Source organism: Lagenorhynchus albirostris, chromosome 1 (genome assembly GCF_949774975.1).
Source record: "Lagenorhynchus albirostris chromosome 1, mLagAlb1.1, whole genome shotgun sequence".
Classification (NCBI taxonomy): Eukaryota; Metazoa; Chordata; class Mammalia; order Artiodactyla; family Delphinidae; genus Lagenorhynchus; species Lagenorhynchus albirostris.
This window is the reverse complement of record NC_083095.1, coordinates 78,818,440-78,838,413: the sequence shown is the minus strand read 5'-3', so window position 1 is coordinate 78,838,413 and position 19,974 is coordinate 78,818,440. Positions and strand designations below refer to the sequence as shown.

The window sequence follows — 19,974 nt, the reverse complement described above, 5'->3', positions numbered from 1 at the left end:
TTCCAAGATTTGGGATCATCTTTACTGTCATTACTCTGAATTCTTTTTCAGGTAGACTGCCTATTACCACTTCATTTATTTGGTCTGATGGGTTTTTACCTTGCTCCTGCATCTGCTGCATATTTCTCTGTCTTCTCATTCTGTTTATCTTACTGCGTTTGGGGTCTCCTTTTCGCAGGCTGCAGGTTCATAGTTCCTGTTGTTCTGGTGTCTGCCCCTAGTGGCTGAGGTTGGTTCAGTGGCTTGTGGAGGGGTCTGGTGCCTATGGTCTGGTGGGTGGCGCTGGATTTTGTCTTTCTGGAGGGCAGGGCCGTGTCCATTTGTTGTGTTTTGGGGTCTCTGTGAACTTAGTATGATTTTAGGTAGCCTTTCTGCTAATGGGTGGGGTTGTGTTCCTGTCTTGCTAGTTGTTTGGTATGGGGCATCCAGCGCTGGAGTTAGCTGGCTGTTGGGTGGAGCTCGGTCTTAGCATTGAGATGGAGATCTGTGGGAGAACTCTTGCCGATTGACATCACATGGGGCTGGGAGGCCTCTGGTGGTCCAATATCCTGATCTCTGCTCTCCCACCTCAGAGGCTCAGGCCTGACACCAGGCTGGAGCACCAAGACCCTGTCAACCACATGGCTCAGAATAAAAGGGAGAAAAAAAGAAAGAAAGAAGGAAAGAAAAAAAATATATATATATATATATTTTTTTAAGTTATTAAAATAAAGAAAATAATAAAAATAAAAAAGAGAGCAACCAAACCGGGAAACAAATCCACTAATGATAACAAGCACTAAACACTAAACCAAGATAAACATAAAAATTAGAAACAAATCAGTTGCAGACAGAAAACCCCAAGTCTACAGTTGCTCCGAAAGTCCACCGCCACAATTTTGGGATGATTCGTTGTCTATTCAGGTATTCCGGAGAGGCAGGGTACATCAAGTTGATTGTGGGGATTTAATCTGCTGCTCCTGAGGCTTCACAGAGAAGTTTCCCTTTCTCTTTGTTTGCACAGCTCTTGGGGTTCAGCTTTAATTTTGGCCCACGTCAGCATGTAGGTTGCCCTCTGGCATCTGTTCACCACCCAGACAGGAGGGGGTTAAAGCAGTGGCTGATTAGGGGGCTCTTGCTTATTCAGGCCAGGGGGAGGGAGGGGTGTGCTAGTTACAATTGGAATATGGGGTGAGCCTGAGGCGGCAGAGGCTGGCGTGATGTTGCAACAGCCTGGGTGCGCCATGTGGTCTCCCAGGGAAGTTGTCCCTGGATCACGGGACCCTGGCAGTGGTGGACTGCACAGGCTCCCAGGGGTTGGGAAGGGGAGGCGGGTGTGGACAGTGACCTGTGCTCGCACACAGGCTTCTTGGTGGCTGCAGGAGCAGCCTTAGCGTCTCATGCCCATCTCTGGGGTCCACGCTGTTAGCCGCGGCTCGCGCCCGTTTCTGGAGCTTGTTTAGGTGGTGCTCTGAATCCCCTCTTCTCTCGCACCCGGAAACAGTGGCCTCTTGCCTTTTTTTTTTTTTTTTTTTTTTCTGTACGCGGGCCTCTCACTGTTGCGGCCCCTCCCGTTGCGGAGCACAGGCTCAGCACACGCAGGCCCAGTGGCCATGGCTCATGGGCCCAGCCGCTCTGCAGCATGTGGGGTCCTCCCGGACCGGGGCACGAACCCACATCCCCTGCATCAGCAGGCGGACTACCTCTTGCCATTTAGGCAGCTCCAGACTTTTTCCCGGACTCCTTCCCGGCTGTAGTGCACTAGCCCCCTTCAGGCTATGTTCACGCAGCCAACCCCAGTCGTCTCCCTGGGAACCGACTGAAGCCCGAGCCTCAAATCCCAGCCCCCACCTGCCTCGGTGGGTGAGCAGACAAGCCTCTATGGCTGGTGAGTGCCGGTCGGCACCGATCCTCTGTGCGGGAATCTCGCCGCTTTGCCCTCCGCACCCCTGTTGCTGCGCTCTCCTCCGCAGCTCCGAAGCTTCCCCCCTCCGCCACCCGCAGTCTCCGCCCGCGAAGGGGCTTCCTAGTGTGTGGAAACTTTTCCTCCTCCACAGCTCTCTCCCACTGGTGCAGGTCCCGTCCCTATTCTTTTGTCTCTGTTTTTCCTTTTTTCTTTTGGCCTACCCAGGTATGTGGGGAGTTTATTGCCTTTTGGGAGGTCTGAGGTCTTCTGCCAGCGTTCACCTGTTCTGTAGGAGTTGTTCCACATGTAGATGTATTTTTGATGTATTTGTGGGGAGGAAGGTGATCTCCACGTCTTACTCCTCTGCCATCTTGAAGGTCCCCCTCCCAAAATATTTTAGCTTCTGAAAAGTCAGAGGGCAAGATCAACACACATTAATTTATTTAGGGCTGTAGATTCTTAATTTTGGATCAGCTTGTAATGCTTCCCTGAGTTCTTCCCATGGGTATTTCTTATTATTAAACCTAACTTACACAAGTGGGCTCAACTCTAAAATCTACCAATCCATAATTCATCGAATGTATGGGTGCTCATGGTATGCTAAATAGTGTAATTATAAGTGTGGTACAGTTCAATTCCTGGTATTTAAAGATATTATAATAGAAAAGCAGCAGAATTTTAAAAATGATTTCAGGTGCTACCATGTTTCTCAGGAAAAACGTACTTTTTGCTTTCTGATAGGAAAGTCAAGCTCCAGATCTTGTTAATAATGTGTGTGCTTGTTTGTTCATTTATTTCATATTTCTCTCTTTGTCATAATTAAAAAGAAAAATAGTGACTATTGTTTCACAATAAAATTAATATCACTTTCCCTAAACAAAAATTTTCGTATCCAGTAAGATAGCGGAGAGGGAGTGATCACTCATAATGCTACTTCTCCCAAACAAGTTTTTTTAGTCTCTTTTTCAATAATCATCTGTAACTATGCTATTGTTTATAATTGTGTACAGGCATACCGCAGAGACTTTGCAGGTTCAGTTCCAGACCATCATAATCAAGTGCATATCACAATAAAGCAAGTCACGTGGATTTTTTGGCTTCCCAGTGCATATAAAAGTATTGTTTACACTATACTATAGTCTACTAAGCATGCAATAGCATTATGTCTAAAAAAACAATGTACATGCCTTAGTTAAAAAATACTTTACTACTAAAAAATGCTAGGCATCATCTGAGCCTTCAACAGGCTGTAATCTTTGCTGGTGAGGGTCTTGCCTCAACGTTGATAGCTGCTGACTGATCAGGGTGGTGGTTGCTGAAGGTAGGCGGGGGGGGGGGGGCGGCTATGGCAGCTTACTAAAATGAGACAGCAATGAAGTTTGCCATGTGGATTGAATCTTGATTTCTCTGTAGCAGGCAATGCTGCTTGGTAGTATTTTACCCATGATAGAACTTTCAAAATTAGAGTCAGTCCTACCAAACTCTGCTGCTACTTTGTCAACTAAATTTATGTAATATTCTAAATCCTTTGTGGTTATTTCAACAGTCTTCATGTCACCTTCACCAGGAATAGATTCCATCTCAAGAAACTTCTTTCTTTGCTCTCCCATAAGAGGCAACTCCTCATCTGTTAAAGTGTTATCTTGAGATTGAGGCAATTCAGTCCCATCTTCAGGTTCTACTTCTGATTCTGGTTCTCTTGCTACTTCTACCACAACTACAGTTTTTTTTTCCTCCACTGAAATCTTAATCCCATGAAAGTCATCCAGGAGGGTTAGGATCAACTTCTTCCAAACTCCTGTTAATTTTGATATTTTGACCTCTTCCAGTGAATCACGAATGACCTTAATGGCATCTAAAATGGTGAATCCTTTCCAGAAGGTTTTCAGTTTACTTTGCCCAGAACCATCAGAGGAATCACTGTCTATGGCAGCTATAGTCTTACAAAATGTATTTCTTAAATAATAAGACTTGAAAGTCGAATGACTCCTTGATGCATGGGCTGCAGAACAGATGTTGTGTTAGCAGGCCTGAAAACAACATGAATCTCATTGTACATCTCCTTCAGAGTTCTTGGGTACCAGGTGCATTGTCAATGAGCAGTAATATTTTGAAAGGAATCTTTTTCCTGAGCAGGAGGTGCAAACGGTGGGCTTAAAATATTCAGTAAACCATGTTGTAAACAGATGTGCTGTCATCCAGGCTTTGTTCCATTAACAGAGCGCAAGCAGAGTAGACTTAGCATAAGTCTCAAGGGCCCTAGGATTTCTGGAATGGTGAATGAGCATTGGCTTCAACTTAGAGTCACCAACAGCATTAGCCCCTAACAAGAGAGTCAGCCTGTCCTTTGAACCTTTGAAGATGGGCACTGACTTCTCCTCTCTAGCTATGGAAGTCCTAGATGGCATCTTCTTCCAAGAGAAAGCTGTATTTTTTCCACACTGAAAATCTGTTGTTTAGTGTAGCCACCTTCGTTATCACAGCTAGATCTTTTGTATAACTTGCTGCAGCATCTACATCAGCACTTGCTGCTTCACGCTGCACTTTTACGTTTTGGAGGCAGCTTCTTTCCTAAATCCTCATGAACCCGCCTTGGCTAGATTGAAACTCTTCTGCTGCTGCTCCCTCACCTATGTCAACCTTACTAGTATTAAAGATAGTGAGTTATGGCCTTGCTTTGTCTGGATTAGGCTTTGGCTTAAGAGAATGTTGTAGCTAGTTTGATCTTCTGTCCAAACCACTAAAGCTTTCTTCATATCAACAATAAGGCTGTTTTACTTTCTTATCATTCGTGTGTTCACTGGAGTAGTACTTTTTTAAAAATTTATTTATTTATTTATTTTTGGCTGTGTTGGGTCTTTGTTGCTGCGCGTGGGCTTTCTCTAGTTGCGGTGAGCGGGGGCTACTCTTCATTGTGGTGCGTGGGCTTCTCATTGTGGTGGCTTCTCTTATTGTGGAGCATGGGCTCTAGGTGCACGGGCTTCAGTAGTTGTGGCACGCGGGCTCAGTAGTTGTGGCTCATGGGCCCTAGAGCACAGGCTCAGTAGTTGTAGTGCACAGGCTTGGTTGCTCCACGGCACGTAGGATCTTCCCGGACCAGGGATCAAACGTGCGTCCCCTGCATTGGCAGGCGGAGTTTTAACCACTGCGCCACCAGGGAAGTCCCTGGAATAGCACTTTTAATTCCCTTCAAGAACTTTTCCTGTGCGTTCACTAACTGTTTGGTGCAAGAGACCTAGCTTTTGGCCTGTCTCAGCTTTCAACATGCCTTACTCCCTAACCTTAATCATTTCTAGCTTTTGATTTGAAGTGAGACATGCAACTGAACACTGAGAGGCCATTGTAGGGTTATTAATTGGCCTTAACTTCAATATTGTTGTGTCTCAGGGAATAAGGAGGCCTGGGGAGAGGGAGAAAGACGGGGGAATGGCCAATTGATGGAGTACATCAGAACACACACACACATTTATCGGTTAAGTTTGCCATCTTGCATGGTCATGGTTTGTGGCACCCCAAAACAATGACAATAGTAATATCAAAGATTACATATCACAGGTAGCAAATGTAATAATAATGAAAATGTTTGAAATAGTTCAAGAATTTCCAAAATGTGACACAGAGACATGAAGTTAGCAAATGCTGTTGGAAAAAACAGCACTGATAGACTTGCTCAATGCAGGGTTACCACAAACCTTCAATTTGTAAAAAATGCAGTATCTGCAAAGTGCAATAAAGTGAAGCACAATAAAATGAGGTGTTCCTGTACCTTGCTTTTAAAATTAATTAGTAGACTTTTTTTAGTATAGTTTTAGATTTACAGAATAATTGAGCAAATATTACATAGAATTCCATTGTATGTTGCTTTTTTTTTTTTTTTAATTAGTGTTAAAGGATTGAAGGAGGCACTTTTTATGGTGGAAAGAGTATACATAGGCTTTGGGATCCAATTCTGGTTCCACTTTTTTTCTTAACTACCTATCTCTGGGCCAGGTACTCTCCAAATTTTAGTTTTCTTACTCATTCAGCAAACATTTATGAACATACTTGGTCCAGATGCCAAGCTCCATGCTCTATGCCAAAGAATGATCAAATAAATTTTAAAATTACTTTTCAAAACCTTTAGAGCTAATCTACTTTTATGATAGTGCTATTAAGAGTAGCTAATCTGTAAACTATATTCTGGTCTGTTATGAGATGAACTAGCACCTGAATGCACTGTAGTGTTTCCTTTTTTGTGAAGGTCTTTTCATGAAGAAAAAAAAAAAAGCCAAACTAGAGGTGTGTTTAGTAATGTAGTTGATTTTCCTGTCTCACAGACCACTAACACATTTGCAGATCAGCCCTGATCCACAGGGTACATTTTAAGTAGCTTTAGTATAAAATAACTCAAGAACTGTTACTTACAGTAAATGTAAACGTATGTTTTCTACCGTTCTTTTTTTCTCTTTGGCCATTTATCGTTTCTATTATGATTTTCTTCAATATTTTGCTGACAGTTTCCTTGCAAGTCTCTTCATTATGTAATTTTGCCTTTTTGCTTAATTGAAATTTTTAGGTATGGAAGAGTTAATTATGTCCTAGCTCGAAGAATAGAACTTTTAGAAGAAGTCAAACGATTGCAGAAGAGTCTAGGGGTTCCAGGAGATGCTTCATATACTTGTGAAACTGCAGGGTATTTCTTCTTATATCAGGTAAGAGATTAAGGGTTTTAAAATCACACTTTATTGTAATATGGTCTTCAGTTGGAAACTGGGATGGGTTCTGGAGATCCTTTCTTGAAAGCTTACTTTTTTACTGAGTAGATTAAAATATATGCTATTGCCAAAGCTATATTTGTGAGTGTTAAATGTTTGTATTTCCTATTCCCTTCACTTTTCTTGCTAAATAACTTTGCTTGATGACTCATTCAGTGAAAGGCCAATGTTGCTACTTTATAAATATATATTACATTTTTTTCTTGCTATTGACAAAGTTCCTAGTCTCTCTCTCTCTCTTTTTTTTTTTTTCATTTTTTTCCATTACTATAGAACTATAACCAGTCTAGCTACCCAGTGGTAACAAATACAGTTCTTTAACTTGCTTTTGCTATGCATATTAATCAAGTAATGAAGAAAAACATACTTCCTTTTTAAATTTCTAGAAGTACATTTTGTTTTAGAATTAATTTCAAAGTAGGAGTTTAAGTTAAAAATTCTTTGACTTCAATTTAGAGGCATGTTTTTGCTTTTGTTTGGGGGTGTGAAAATTAATGAGAAATGTAAAGCCAAATAAAATAAATAAAAATAAACTTTAAAAGTCAACTGGTTTACTAATAATTTTAAATGGATTAAACATAAATAATGAAGATTTTTGTATAACTGTAATTGTTCTCTTTGTTCTAATGGTATTTTTATGTTTTAGGTATAAATCATAACACTGAAATTGTAAAATATATATGAAAAAAGAGTTTATGCTCATTATAAGCAGGTAAACCAGTTGAGTCCATTCAGAATGAGCTGATTTCATGGTTCCTTGTGAAACACAGGACATATGCATGATCTTGCAAAGTTGTCTGCATTAGACTCAGACTGTTGAGAACTTTGAATGATGGAGTAAAGATGATGCTTAAATGCATGTTTGTCACAAAATAAAAATCACTAGGCTCTCAGTGAAAACTAGTTTTAAAAGTAATAGAAATAATATATAAATTATAGAACCTTAAGTAATAAATTTGAGAAATATGAACTTGAGGCCTCAGAAGGCCTCACAGTTTTGAACACACAATAATCACATTGGGAAAGTTGTTTAAAAAGGGAATTCTCAAGCTCTGTCCCCAGAGACTTTGTTTTAGTAAGGTGTGGCACCAGGTATCTACATTTTTATTTAGCTTTTCAGATATTCTGCCTAAGGACCACACTTTGAGAAACACTGAAATTATAACAGAAAAATTGAGAGAATTACAAAAATGGAGATTAAGTAGGAACTGAGTAGAGCCATAGTTAACATTTATAGCAGGAGGTAATTGAACTACTTATGTCACAAAAGTCATAAAATGAGCTTTCAAATATATACGCAGCTTAACCAGAAGTTCTTTATAAGTATACTAAAGAGAACTGGAAAAATTATGAAGGTCTAGGAGAAGGGTTGACAAGTGCTAAATTGATTAAAAAGCTACTAGAGCTGAACTTAACCATATATGGAGAGAAACTGAGATAGTGAAAAAATGAGGAATTTCTTTGTCCAGAGAGGTTTGGTGGTTTTTTTTTGATCATCAATCATAAATTGTTTTGAATATGCATAGAAAATCTGAAATGTCTGAGATAAAGTCCCATGAGATGATCCTGAGGTTCTTACCCATCCCATCCGTACATTTTTTATCAAAGAGGTTTTTTTCCTACAGTCTTAAAGGTTACTTTTATAAAAGAAGGGCAGTCATCCGTACATTTTTTATCAAAGAGGTTTTTTTCCTACAGTCTTAAAGGTTACTTTTATAAAAGAAGGGCAGTCTGTCAGTGACTTGGATAAGCAATAGTCCTGTTGGGTCAAAGGTTGCTTTTCTTTTCCTTTTCTTTTACCTACCAAATCTTATTTTCACTCAATTCGTTTTTTATTTTATTATTTAAAACATAAGAGCTGGCAAATTTAACCTCAAGTCTCTTTTGTTCTTACAGGTAATGTCTCGTTGGGAAGAGTATATCAGCAAAGTGAAAAATAAAGGTAACACGTTACCAGATGTTACTGAAGTCTCCACTTTCTTCCCTTTTCATGAGTACTTTGCAAATGCCCCTCAACCCATTTTTAAAGGCCGATCTTATGAAGAAGACATGGAAATTGCTGAAGGATGTTTCAGGCATATTAAGAAAATCTTTACTCAGCTTGAGGTAAGGGTTCTCAAGTTCTTTTAACTTTCCTTTAAAGGTTTTAAGCTTAGTTTGTTGTTTTTTTTTAAATGTAGTAAGTGGAATATTCAAATCTAGCAAACCAGATTATTACTTTTAAGTGAGATTATTGGAAGCATTTATTTTTCTAGTTGAAGAAATAAGTAAAAATTAAGATATGAATTGAATCCCCATTTTTCTGGTGTGAAAGTCTTAGTATTAAGAAAGGAATGCTTTCATTAGGAGATTTAACAGTGGTTCTTTGATTTGGAATTTGGCCATTCTAAGTTCTTTATGCCTTTGATCTGTAAACAAAAAATGAGGTTGCTATGTTAGCCAGGATGACTGTTCCTGATTATTAAGGTGAAATAAGAATCACCACTATATAAAGGGGAAAGAGAAGAATATATTTGGAACCCAGGGAGCCCTGGGATGCTTCATAGTTTTCTCATTCCTTATTGGAAACATCATTGGAAGACTACAGCAATGCTGTAGAAGGATCGCATTCAGGCTCAGATTCCTCAGTAAGAACATTTAGGATTACTTCAGATAAAAAGGGCAAAGACTGTGTCTTTTTTAAAGTCTTTGTACCTTTTAGATATGATTTTATCCCTACTTCCTACAACAATATCTGGCACGTAATAGATGTTCAGTAAACACTGATGTATTGTGTGAGTTAGGTGGTTAGAGATGGATGGATGGTAGGTACAGAATAATAAATAAATAATGTATATACATATGTAGTATGATAATGATAAATAAAATTTTAAAACCTGCAAAACAGTATTATAGTATGTTTATGATTACATAAATAGAATGTAAAAGGATAAAAACGTATAATTTCTAGTAGCTGCCTGGGGAGAGAGTGGGAAGAAGGCTATATACAGGATACCTCCACCTGTACCTGTGATGCTTTAATTATTTTTTAAAAAACAAAAAAAAAAGTTTAAAAGTCTGAAGTAAGTATGATATAATGTTCCGATGTGATAAAACTTGATCTTAGGTGCTCTGCACCGGCTTGTTTGCTCCTCACGTCCATCTGCTGTCCATTCCCCTCCTCTCCTCTATGGGGATCCTCTGCCATGGTCAGGGCTGAGACTGGTCCTTGGAGTTTTAATTTCCCAGCCTCTCATGTCAGCTGACTTTTGTCTGGGTTTAGCCAATGAGAAATGTGGCAAAAATAGAATAACGAGAGAAGCCAGGATATTTCTGCACCAGCTCTCTCGGCCTGACGTTTCGTCTCTTCCATGGCTCCAGTTTCTGCTGGCCTGGCCCACCGCAGTTCCAGCTTATTCTGGTACCCCAGTTTCTGGGCTCTGATAGCACTTCCTCCTCATTATCCTTCCTAGCCTAGGAATGGTCATAATTTCCTGCTGTTGCCAGTCTCTGGCTTACTTCGCCATTCCCTGGTTGGCTTTTCTGCTCCTCCATCACCTGTATAACGAGCTCCCTGCAATAAATTCCCTTTGTTATGAATGCTTGAAGTAGTTTCTGTTTTCCTGGAGAGACCTTGAGTAATATAGACACAATGGTGATGGATATTTTATTCAGTATTTTTGTTGATACTGTAAATATTTTATCTTATACCAAAAAAACAGTCCAAATTGTAGCTTGACTGTCAGTTATTATTTGAACTCAACTAGTACCTTATTAATTACGGACAGAATTACGATTCTTTAGGCTTAGTTTATGAGATATTTATATTAATTTCTCATATAGTCTCATAAACTGGATTGTATGAATATATGCATGAGCTGTTTATTTTCCTAAAATAATATCTCATTGTTCCCCCACTTCCATAGGAGTTTAGAGCCTCCGAACTGCTTCGAAGTGGACTAGACAGATCTAAATACCTTTTGGTGAAAGAAGCCAAAATCATTGCTATGACCTGTACTCATGCTGCCTTAAAACGACATGATTTAGTCAAGTTAGGCTTCAAGGTAAAGACTTATATTTTAGTTCCTTAATTCATCTATGCAGCTGTTAGTTCTCTTCCCTCCCCCTCCCCTCCCCCTCCCCTGCTCCTCCCCCTCCCCTCCTCTCCTCTCCCCTCCCTTCCCCTCCCCTTCCCTTCCCTTCCCTAGGCCATTTCCCTTGGACAGCTGCTTCTCACTGAAGTTTGCATTTATAATTACTTTAAAATGTCTCTTTTAAAAGTGACGATAACCTCCCATGTTTATATGATTAGTAAACTCTAAATCTAATTTTTCTAAATTTAGTTATCAGACATATGTCCTTTAAGTAACATTATAACCACATGATTGTCTAAATTCTAATACTTGTTAAGGTACATTAATTTATTTTCACTATGTTAAAAAAAATCTCCAAACAGAAGTAAAAGCTTTATACAAATAATATTTGACAACGTTTTTCACCTATTAGAAATATGTACACTTGTTTACCTTTTAAGCACACATACACTCCCAGTTATTTGTTGATTCAGTAAATAAAAAGCCATCTATGTGAGGATGTGTAATACAGTTACTTATACTGTCAAAGGAGATATTTAAATGACTTCATCTTAAGATAAGGACTGGAGAGCTAAAGGGCAAGACAGCCTGTTACTCAGTTGAAATGGAATGTAATAATTGAGCAGTAAATTTGAATTTGCAGACACTTTGTGACTTTGCTATTGATACTGACTAAACTCTGATTTTAATGCACATCATTTAACTTGCCTCAACTGTTTCATCTGTCATTAGTTATAGTGTTTGTGTACTGGTTTGAATTTAAAGTTAGCAAAAGCATTTGTTGTTGATGAAAATAACTGACAATTTTTAAATGTTATGAGCTCACTGGAAGATAGGTGCTAAATAAATTCAAGGTGATAGAATTATTGTTATCTTGGATGAAAGTTTCCTCAGTTGCAAGGTAGGACAAATATGATAATTTATTAAAAGGTAGTGTGAACTTACCTAGTGGTGTGAACTTACCTTTTGCAAATTTTCACCTAAATATTTTTTTCTTGGGGCTGACACATAAAATATACTTTGGATTGATATTAAATTATATCAGTTTAATAATACAGGGAAATGATGCAGTCTAAATAGAGCATTTTAGGCTTTCATGCAGCTGTTCACATGCATATTTTACAAAACATGACTTGTAGCTTATCACATTTCCATTGATCATTTTCTTACACTGTGTTATATACATCTAAAGATAGTTAACATGAGTGCTGATAGTATCCCTTACATCTTTTATATTTTTAATTTTGAAGTTTTATTTTTATCAAACTAACACTTGCATCTGATGTAAGAGCTTAAAAACTTTGTAGCTCTACTTAACGTTAAAAAAAGACCAGTCCCCTACTCCCCTGTTACTCTCTAATTAATCTTTCAACTCTTCTAGTATTTCCTTTGTCCTTTCATTTATATCAATAAACAATGTTAAATTTCCATTAGGCATATGTTTTGATTCTGTGCTGTCCCCAAGGAGACATGCAAGCACATTTGTGTACTCTTTTCCTTCCTTAAAACACCCAGTATAGTTGTGTCATAATTTTGCTTTGTGATTAAAATCTCCTTTTCAACAGAATCTATAGATATGTTTTCTTTTAATTAGAAATAATTTTTTAATTTTCAAAGCAGAGCCACAGTAAATTCCCATAAAACCTATTCATTAATCATCCAAGTTTAAGCAAAGACAGCTTCTCAGTAAATATTCTAGGGTGTTAGTTACTTATGAAATGTATCTGGTGCAGAGAATTTTTATTATTTTATTTTATTTTTTTATAGATATGTTTTTATAAGTTAAATCACATTAGATTTGCAGAATTATTTCTCAGGAAAGAGGCTCTTTTATTTTTTTTAACATCTTTATTGGGGTATAATTGCTTTACAATGGTGTATTAGTTTCCGCTTTATAACAAAGTGAATCAGTTATACATATGTTCCCATATCTCTCCCCTCTTGTGTCTCCCTCCCTCCCACCCTCCCTATCCCACCCCTCCAGGTGGTCACAAAGCACCGAGCCGATATCCCTGTGCCATGTGGCTGCTTCCCACTAGCTATCTATTTTACGTTTGTTAGTGTGTACATGTCCATGACTCTCTCTCGCCCTGTCACAGCTCACCCTTCCCCCTCCGCATATCCTCAAGTCCGTTCTCCAGTAGGTCTGTGTCTTTATTCCTGTCTTACCCCTGGATTCTTCATGACATTTTTTTTTTCTTCTTAAATTCCATATATATGTGTTAGCATATGGTATTTGTCTTTTTCTTTCTGACTTACTTCACTCTGTATGACAGACTCTAGGTCTATCCACCTCATTACAAATAGCTCAATTTTGTTTCTTTTTATGGCTGAGTAATATTCTATTGTATATATGTGCCACATCTTCTTTATCCATTCATCCGATGATGGGCACTTAGGTTGTTTCCATCTCCGGGCTATTGTAAATAGAGCTGCAATGAACATTTTGGTACATGACTCTTTTTGGATTTTGGTTTTCTCAGGGTATATGCCCAGTAGTGGGATTGCTGGGTAGGAAAGAGGCTCTTTAAGCTGTCGTCTTTGAGCTGTTCCCACTCTATTTTCCATATTGTGTCTATCACCTTCAGAGTCCACGTGGGAACTTCTGAGAAAACATGGCTTTTTGAACCTCTCCCTTCTCCTAGGTTCCTACCAGGATGACCTAATTAATCATTGTAATAGGGAAATTTAGCATTAGATAGAGCTAGAGAAGACACCCATCCACATGCCTAAAACTTTCAGGTAGTTTCGATAGAAACAGTGCAGAACTGAACCTTAACTTTATCATGTACAGTGGAAATCCAGCTCAGCTACCAGTTTTGAACAAATATAAGCATATTTTGGTAAAATGAGTAGCACAGAAATTAGAGGATATATGAACACAGTTAGTTTAAAAGAGTTAATTAAGTGTTAAGAGCAAATATGCTCCCCCTACCTTCCACTTCCTTGGAAAACAAAACAAGGGGAGAAAATTTTGAAAATAGAAAATAAAGGAACTCTAATTGTTCTAGGTGAAAGTCTCAAAGAAAGTATTTTACCGATAAAACAAGGAATAGGATATCTTACTATCATAAGTAGCAATCAGAATTAGAAGTGGAAGGGAAAAGATAAAACCTGTTGAGAATAAATCTAGAAGAAAATTGGGCACATCGAAGAGCAGGTACATGAAAGAAAGAATGAAATTTCCTTAGGTTGGAGAAAGACTTGACTTTTCATTATTTTACAAATGTGCAGTGCCTAACATTCCTGGAAACTGGGCTAGAGGGAAGATTCAGGCATCAAACAAGTACATAAATATACAGATAGAATTACAAATTGTGATGTGCCGTGAGACAAAGGCACAGAGTACTGTGAAACCCGTTTTAGATTGAAAAGTCAGAGAAGGCCTGGATAAAGTGGGTTTTAAGCTGATACTTTAAAAATGAGAAAGAGCCAAGCAGACAAAAAGTGAAGAGAAAATAGCATGTTCAGAGGGCCTGAGGCATGAGTGGTTTTACCATTTCTGAGAAAATGAAATAGGTCAATGTAGTTGAAGCTTAGTGAGTAAGGAGGAAGGTGACATGTAAAGTATGAGAGGAAGGCAGGGGCCAGCTTGAATACAGGCCCTAGTTAACACATCTCTTACAGTCCACATTAAAGGTCTTTTTTTTCCTAGGAAAGATGGAAACCAATGAAGGGTTAGAAACCAGGTGACGTGATGTGATGACTTGTTATATGAGTGGTTTAGAGAAGGCAAGACAGGAGGGAGAGGGACTAGTAAAGAGATTGCTGGCAGTAGTCAGAGTAGCAGCTTGGATTAGATTGGTGGTGGTAGTAGAAATGTAGAAAAACGAATAGATTCTAGAGGGAGTTTTGAAGGTAAAATTGACATGCTTTGGTGATGGATTGAATGCCGGGGGTGGGGAACAAAAGGAGATTGTTGAGTGCCAAGTAGGATTCATAAGGGAAAAAAATTACTGCAAAATACTACCTAGGATAAGAGTACCAATGGAAATGACCTCATATATGATCATAGGTTGATTCTTGCTTATATAGAACTTCAAAACTGAACTGAAAATAACTAAATTGATAATCTCAATCCAAGAAATGATAAACGAGACTTCCTTAATGTAGAGTTGTATGTTTAGGGCACTTCCTTAAAGTTAAAGACTTGAATTGGAGAAGCGGTAGCATAATGGTAAAGAAGATCATGAACTTCCTGTTTGAATAATCTGTTGTTATTTTGATCTGAATTATTTGAGGGGTTTGGGGATGCTTATTACGGTCATGGTGGTAGCTGTTTGGCTTTCAAGCTCTCTTTTTGACAAGCTTTCTTTTTTCTCCCTTTCTCAGTATGACAACATTTTAATGGAAGAGGCTGCTCAGATTCTGGAGATAGAAACTTTTATACCTCTTCTTCTACAGGTAAGATACGGAGATTGAGACAAAGAAAGTAGAGTTTTGGGCTTCCCTGGTGGCGCAGTGGTTAAGAATCCACCTGCCAATGCAGGGGACACAGGTTCGAGCCCTGGTCCGGGAAGATCCCACATGCCACAGAGCAACTAAGCCCGTGTGGCACAACTACTGAAGCCTGTGCACCTAGAGCCCGTGCTCCGCAACAAGAGAAGCCACCGCAATGAGAAGCCCGCACACCACAATGAAGAGTAGCCCCTGCTTGCTGCAACTGCAACTGCAGCTAGAGAAAGCCCGCATGCAGCAACGAAGACCCAACACAGCCAAAAATAAATTTATTTTTTAAAAAGTAGAGTTTTAAGAATTCTGGGGGGTAGCATCAGAAAACTACCCAGTTTGGGGGTGCTAATTGCTATGATTATGTGTTCTCCTTAACTTCATTATGTTTGGTATTCTATTTTAATCTATTCGCTGGTTATTGAGTAGTTTGTATTGTTTGGGAGCACTATTTAAAAATTCATAGTTTATCTCTAAGTTTTAAAAAGACTTAGTAATTTTAATCAAGAAAATTACATTGTTAGGCAGTTTGGAGGGAAGATGAGCTTCATTTTCATTTCTTTTATTTAGAGTTGTTTCTGGAATTGTTTTTGATCCCTGGGTACATGGCTTTTCTTTATTTTGTGCCTGAATTTTTTTAGATAAATGATGTTTAAGAATGTTTTCTTATTTTACAATAGTCTTTACTATGGAGCATAAAAAACAAAATGTGGAATTCCTAATTGAAGAATAGAGGCTACTCTAATTTATAGATAAATTGGGTTCCGAAAATTGTTTTATAAAGCCAAGTCATTTGGGACTTGTATTTTATCAGAATATGTTACAAGGAACAAGGAGACAGAGTAGGAAACTGAAGTATTAGTGTAGGAAATTAAAGAAGGTATAATTTCTACTGCCTTGGGGGGTTCGCAAACTGGCTCTTGGCGTAATTGTGATACAAGGTATTTACTTTGACATCTTTCCATTTCCCGGCTTGGGCATCTGTTTCTTTCTGTGCACCCTTTGCCTAATTATGACCTAAGTCTCCCAGACCTCTTTGGGTTACCCTGCATATTAAAGTACGGTAATTCCATGCTTGCCTCTCAATCCCTCCATCCTCCCTCACACACTGTCAGCCAAGAGCAGTGGTACCCATACAAGTCGCTCTGTAAATTTGCCAGATTCTTTTCTGTGGAACTGGGGAAGAGCAAGAATTAATAAGCTGCTAAAGCCATCTTGTGAATAGCAAGAATCTTGTGCAATAAATTGGAGATTAACAGGGTAATATATTAGAATATTTTGCCATTTCCTCACTTTTTATTTCTAGAATCCTCAGGATGGTTTTAGCCGACTAAAACGTTGGATTATGATTGGTGATCATCACCAGTTACCTCCAGTCATTAAGAACATGGCCTTTCAGAAGTATTCAAACATGGAGCAATCTCTCTTCACTCGCTTTGTCAGAGTTGGAGTTCCTACTGTGGACCTCGATGCCCAAGGGAGGGCCAGAGCAAGGTAGAGGAGACAGGGCAACAGGGGCCAGGGAGGGTGTATGGTAGGGATATTATTTCTATTTAAGGACATCATTTCGATGATCCAAGTATTCAATAACATCTTCTGTATAGACTCTTATCTGTTATCCAGGAACTTGCCTGGATACAAATCTACAAATTGGAAAGTACCTTTATTACCTTCAGCATGGGGTGTGAATTGACCAAATTATATCCTTCATTTTATTCATTGAGATTAATTTAAGTGACTTCTCAGCTAAGAGCTTCTTTTCACTGTCACCTCCCTTTTTTTCATGCCCCCAAAAGGTATACGATTAATATCATTTTGAAATCTAAAGCTAGAGGTGAACAGGAGGAGAACACACTAATTCTTAGTTCATGAAATGTACAGGTCCCCTCTCATAGTTACCTCAAAAATTTTTTCACTGTGCAGACTCTTCCCTGATATTTTTACTTAAGGAATAAAAGTAGCATTTACCTCAGAGAACGTAATGGAGCTATCATTTCTTGTAATATCATCAATCTTCTGATTTGGTTACTTACAGGGAGACAAAGGTTGCAAAAGCATTATTGTTAAAAAGAGCACAATGTGGATAATATGAAAATTAACAGGAAGAGCCCATCCCTTAGAAACCCCCTTATATATATTAAAAGGGGATTTACAATGCTAATATTTCCTGTTTTGGGGGGGATTTGTCTTTGAAAGCTTGTGCAACCTCTACAACTGGCGATACAAGAATCTAGGAAACTTACCCCATGTGCAGCTCTTGCCGGAGTTTAGTACAGCAAATGCTGGCTTGCTTTATGACTTCCAGCTCATTAATGTTGAAGATTTTCAGGGAGTTGGAGAATCTGAGCCTAATCCTTACTTTTATCAGGTAAGAAAAAATAGGAAACTTTTACGTTTATTTTGCATTTTCCTGGCTGAATTACTACCTAAATCAGTATTACTGAACCACTTGGACAAACCATTAAATAAAGCAAAGTTAGATCTCCACCTCACACACAACACACAATTTTCCATTTCAGATGAATTAAAGATATATACACCAAAGAAAAGAAACTTATATAAACATACTAAAAAAGAAGAAAATAATGATGAATATATAATGTTGGGGTAAGAAAGGTCTTTTTTAAGCTCATTACCAAATCATAAAGAAAAATATTGCTTGATTGAGAGCAAAATTTATTTTCAGCCTTTAAAAAACAATGGGTTGAAGTCTGGATGTGTATAGAACTCTTTAAAATCACTTATAAAAGAATCAACCCCCCAACAGAAAAATGCAATAAGGACTAGAATATGCAATTCACAGAAGAAGATATAGATTTGTAACAAGTATAAATCACTGGAATATATTTTCACCTCTGTTGGGTTAGGTTTGGGAAACTATATTCATGCAATGCTCGTAGGAAAGTAATTTGGTGAACATATTGTTAGTATGTATTAAAAGCAATACTCTCACTTATAGGAATTTATCCTTTAAAAAATGGACAAATTTGCAAAGACTTACATGCTAAAATGTTCATCACATCTTTTTTTTATCGCAAATTATTTTTGAAAGGAGAAACAACCTTAATTACACTTTCACCTATTCCATATAATACTGAATAGCCACTAAGGGTGACATTATAACTTGGTTTACTGACAGGGAGAATTTTTATGCTATATTAATGAAAAAATCAGCTTGCAAAGTGTATCTGTAGTATCCCGTTTTGCTTTTTAAAAAGCAAAACATACATATAGAAATATGCACAGATAATCTCTACAAAAAGATCTGGCAGCATATGCACCAAAAGATTTGTTCTTTTATCTATATTAGCTGAAGCTTAGATAAATGTAGTTTGTTATCAATACAGAAAATGGAAAGATTTACACAGTCATGTGGCTCCTGTCTTCCAAAGAACGAGAAAATTTAGTTGAAGAGTTAACTGAAGCTGTGTGTCACCAGAATACAAATGATTTTTCTGAAGGTCTTCCTGTAATTTTCCTGTTGCCTTTACATGAAATCCAGCTTCTTGTCTTTTTTGATTTTCATGTTATGTTTATGTTCTCATTTTACTTTCTTCTCTCATCTGTTACTTTCAATTTAGTCTCTGTTGAACTGTACTAAGCAGCCTTGTGTATGCTTTCTCACTCTCAAGTAGTGTATTTAAGTCTTGGTCCTAAACTCCTTCCCATCCATCTTTACCTAGACCCTCTAAGGTCACAGCAGGCCAGAATGATCAATTTGAGGCCACATCCTCTTCCCATCTGAAGTGGTCTGGTAGAGGTGGCAACCGTTAGTAAGAGAACGAACATAATACACACACGCAAAAACTAAGAAGTATGAAGGAAAAAGGAAAAACATTGTGTCAAAATTGAGAGCCAACTACGGTACTGCTGGATGTGTATGTTAGACTGGATTTTCTGCTGGCTTCTAAGATAGTTACCTTGCTTCTTTATGTTAATATTTCTTTCCATAACTATAGTTGCAGTACACTGTAACAGGATATTATTGATCTGTATTGTGATTGTTGTGGTCCCAGAAATATTAAGCCTTTAAGTTGGTGACTTTTATTTTATGATTGTTCCATGTATTGCAAGTATATTGCAAATGTTAAAGGGAAGTAATTACCACATACTCTATTTTTATTTATCGTTGTTAATTTAGGATAAGTTATTGCTCAGTTTTATGAGAGGTATTCACTTGTCCAAGATATTAGCTGTTCATTTCTTGAGGTGTGATAAATGAACAAATTGTGCTAGTTAACTGTTTTTTCTATAAAGGGAAATAAATACACAATCTGATTAATGTTTTCATTACAGAATCTTGGAGAGGCAGAATACGTAGTGGCACTTTTTATGTACATGTGCTTACTTGGTTACCCTGCTGACAAGATTAGCATTCTAACAACATATAATGGACAAAAGCATCTTATTCGTGACATCATCAATAGACGATGCGGGAGCAATCCATTGATTGGAAGACCAAATAAGGTAGTTTTACAAGTATAATATGTTCTCTTATTCATGTTGTTGGCAAGATGGAAAGATTTATATTTATTATGAGTTATTTATGTTGTTCTACCTTGTCTCTTTGCTATCTCCTTTTAAAATATGTGAGGAAATGAAATAATAGGAACTCTATAAATCATTCACTGGCAATTCTGACAGTGTTATTAGTTTGCTGTGAACGTCTGTCTCAACTATCACATTGAAGATTTTTGTTGACAGTAGTCAGAAATAAATGCTTCTGAAACTTTTTGTTGGTAAAATGATGTCTAATGAAATTATTTATGTCCTTTATAGTAGAAATAGGAATTGTAGCATTTTTTTATTTTGT

General features: G+C 37.9%; 1 protein-coding gene across 3 annotated transcripts in view; it reads left to right on the top strand.

Annotated features, from left to right (window-relative positions):
* The window catches only part of AQR (aquarius intron-binding spliceosomal factor), a 103,511-nt gene that overhangs the window by 69,233 nt on the left and 14,304 nt on the right, over positions 1 to 19,974 (top strand). For all 3 annotated transcript variants that reach the window (XM_060146974.1, XM_060146989.1, XM_060146981.1), the window contains 7 exons: positions 6,441 to 6,576; positions 8,536 to 8,745; positions 10,545 to 10,682; positions 15,045 to 15,116; positions 16,468 to 16,655; positions 17,358 to 17,529; positions 19,458 to 19,628. In XM_060146974.1, coding sequence (XP_060002957.1) covers positions 6,441 to 6,576; positions 8,536 to 8,745; positions 10,545 to 10,682; positions 15,045 to 15,116; positions 16,468 to 16,655; positions 17,358 to 17,529; positions 19,458 to 19,628 — 1,087 coding nt within the window. The remainder of the gene's footprint in view (positions 1 to 6,440; positions 6,577 to 8,535; positions 8,746 to 10,544; positions 10,683 to 15,044; positions 15,117 to 16,467; positions 16,656 to 17,357; positions 17,530 to 19,457; positions 19,629 to 19,974) is intronic.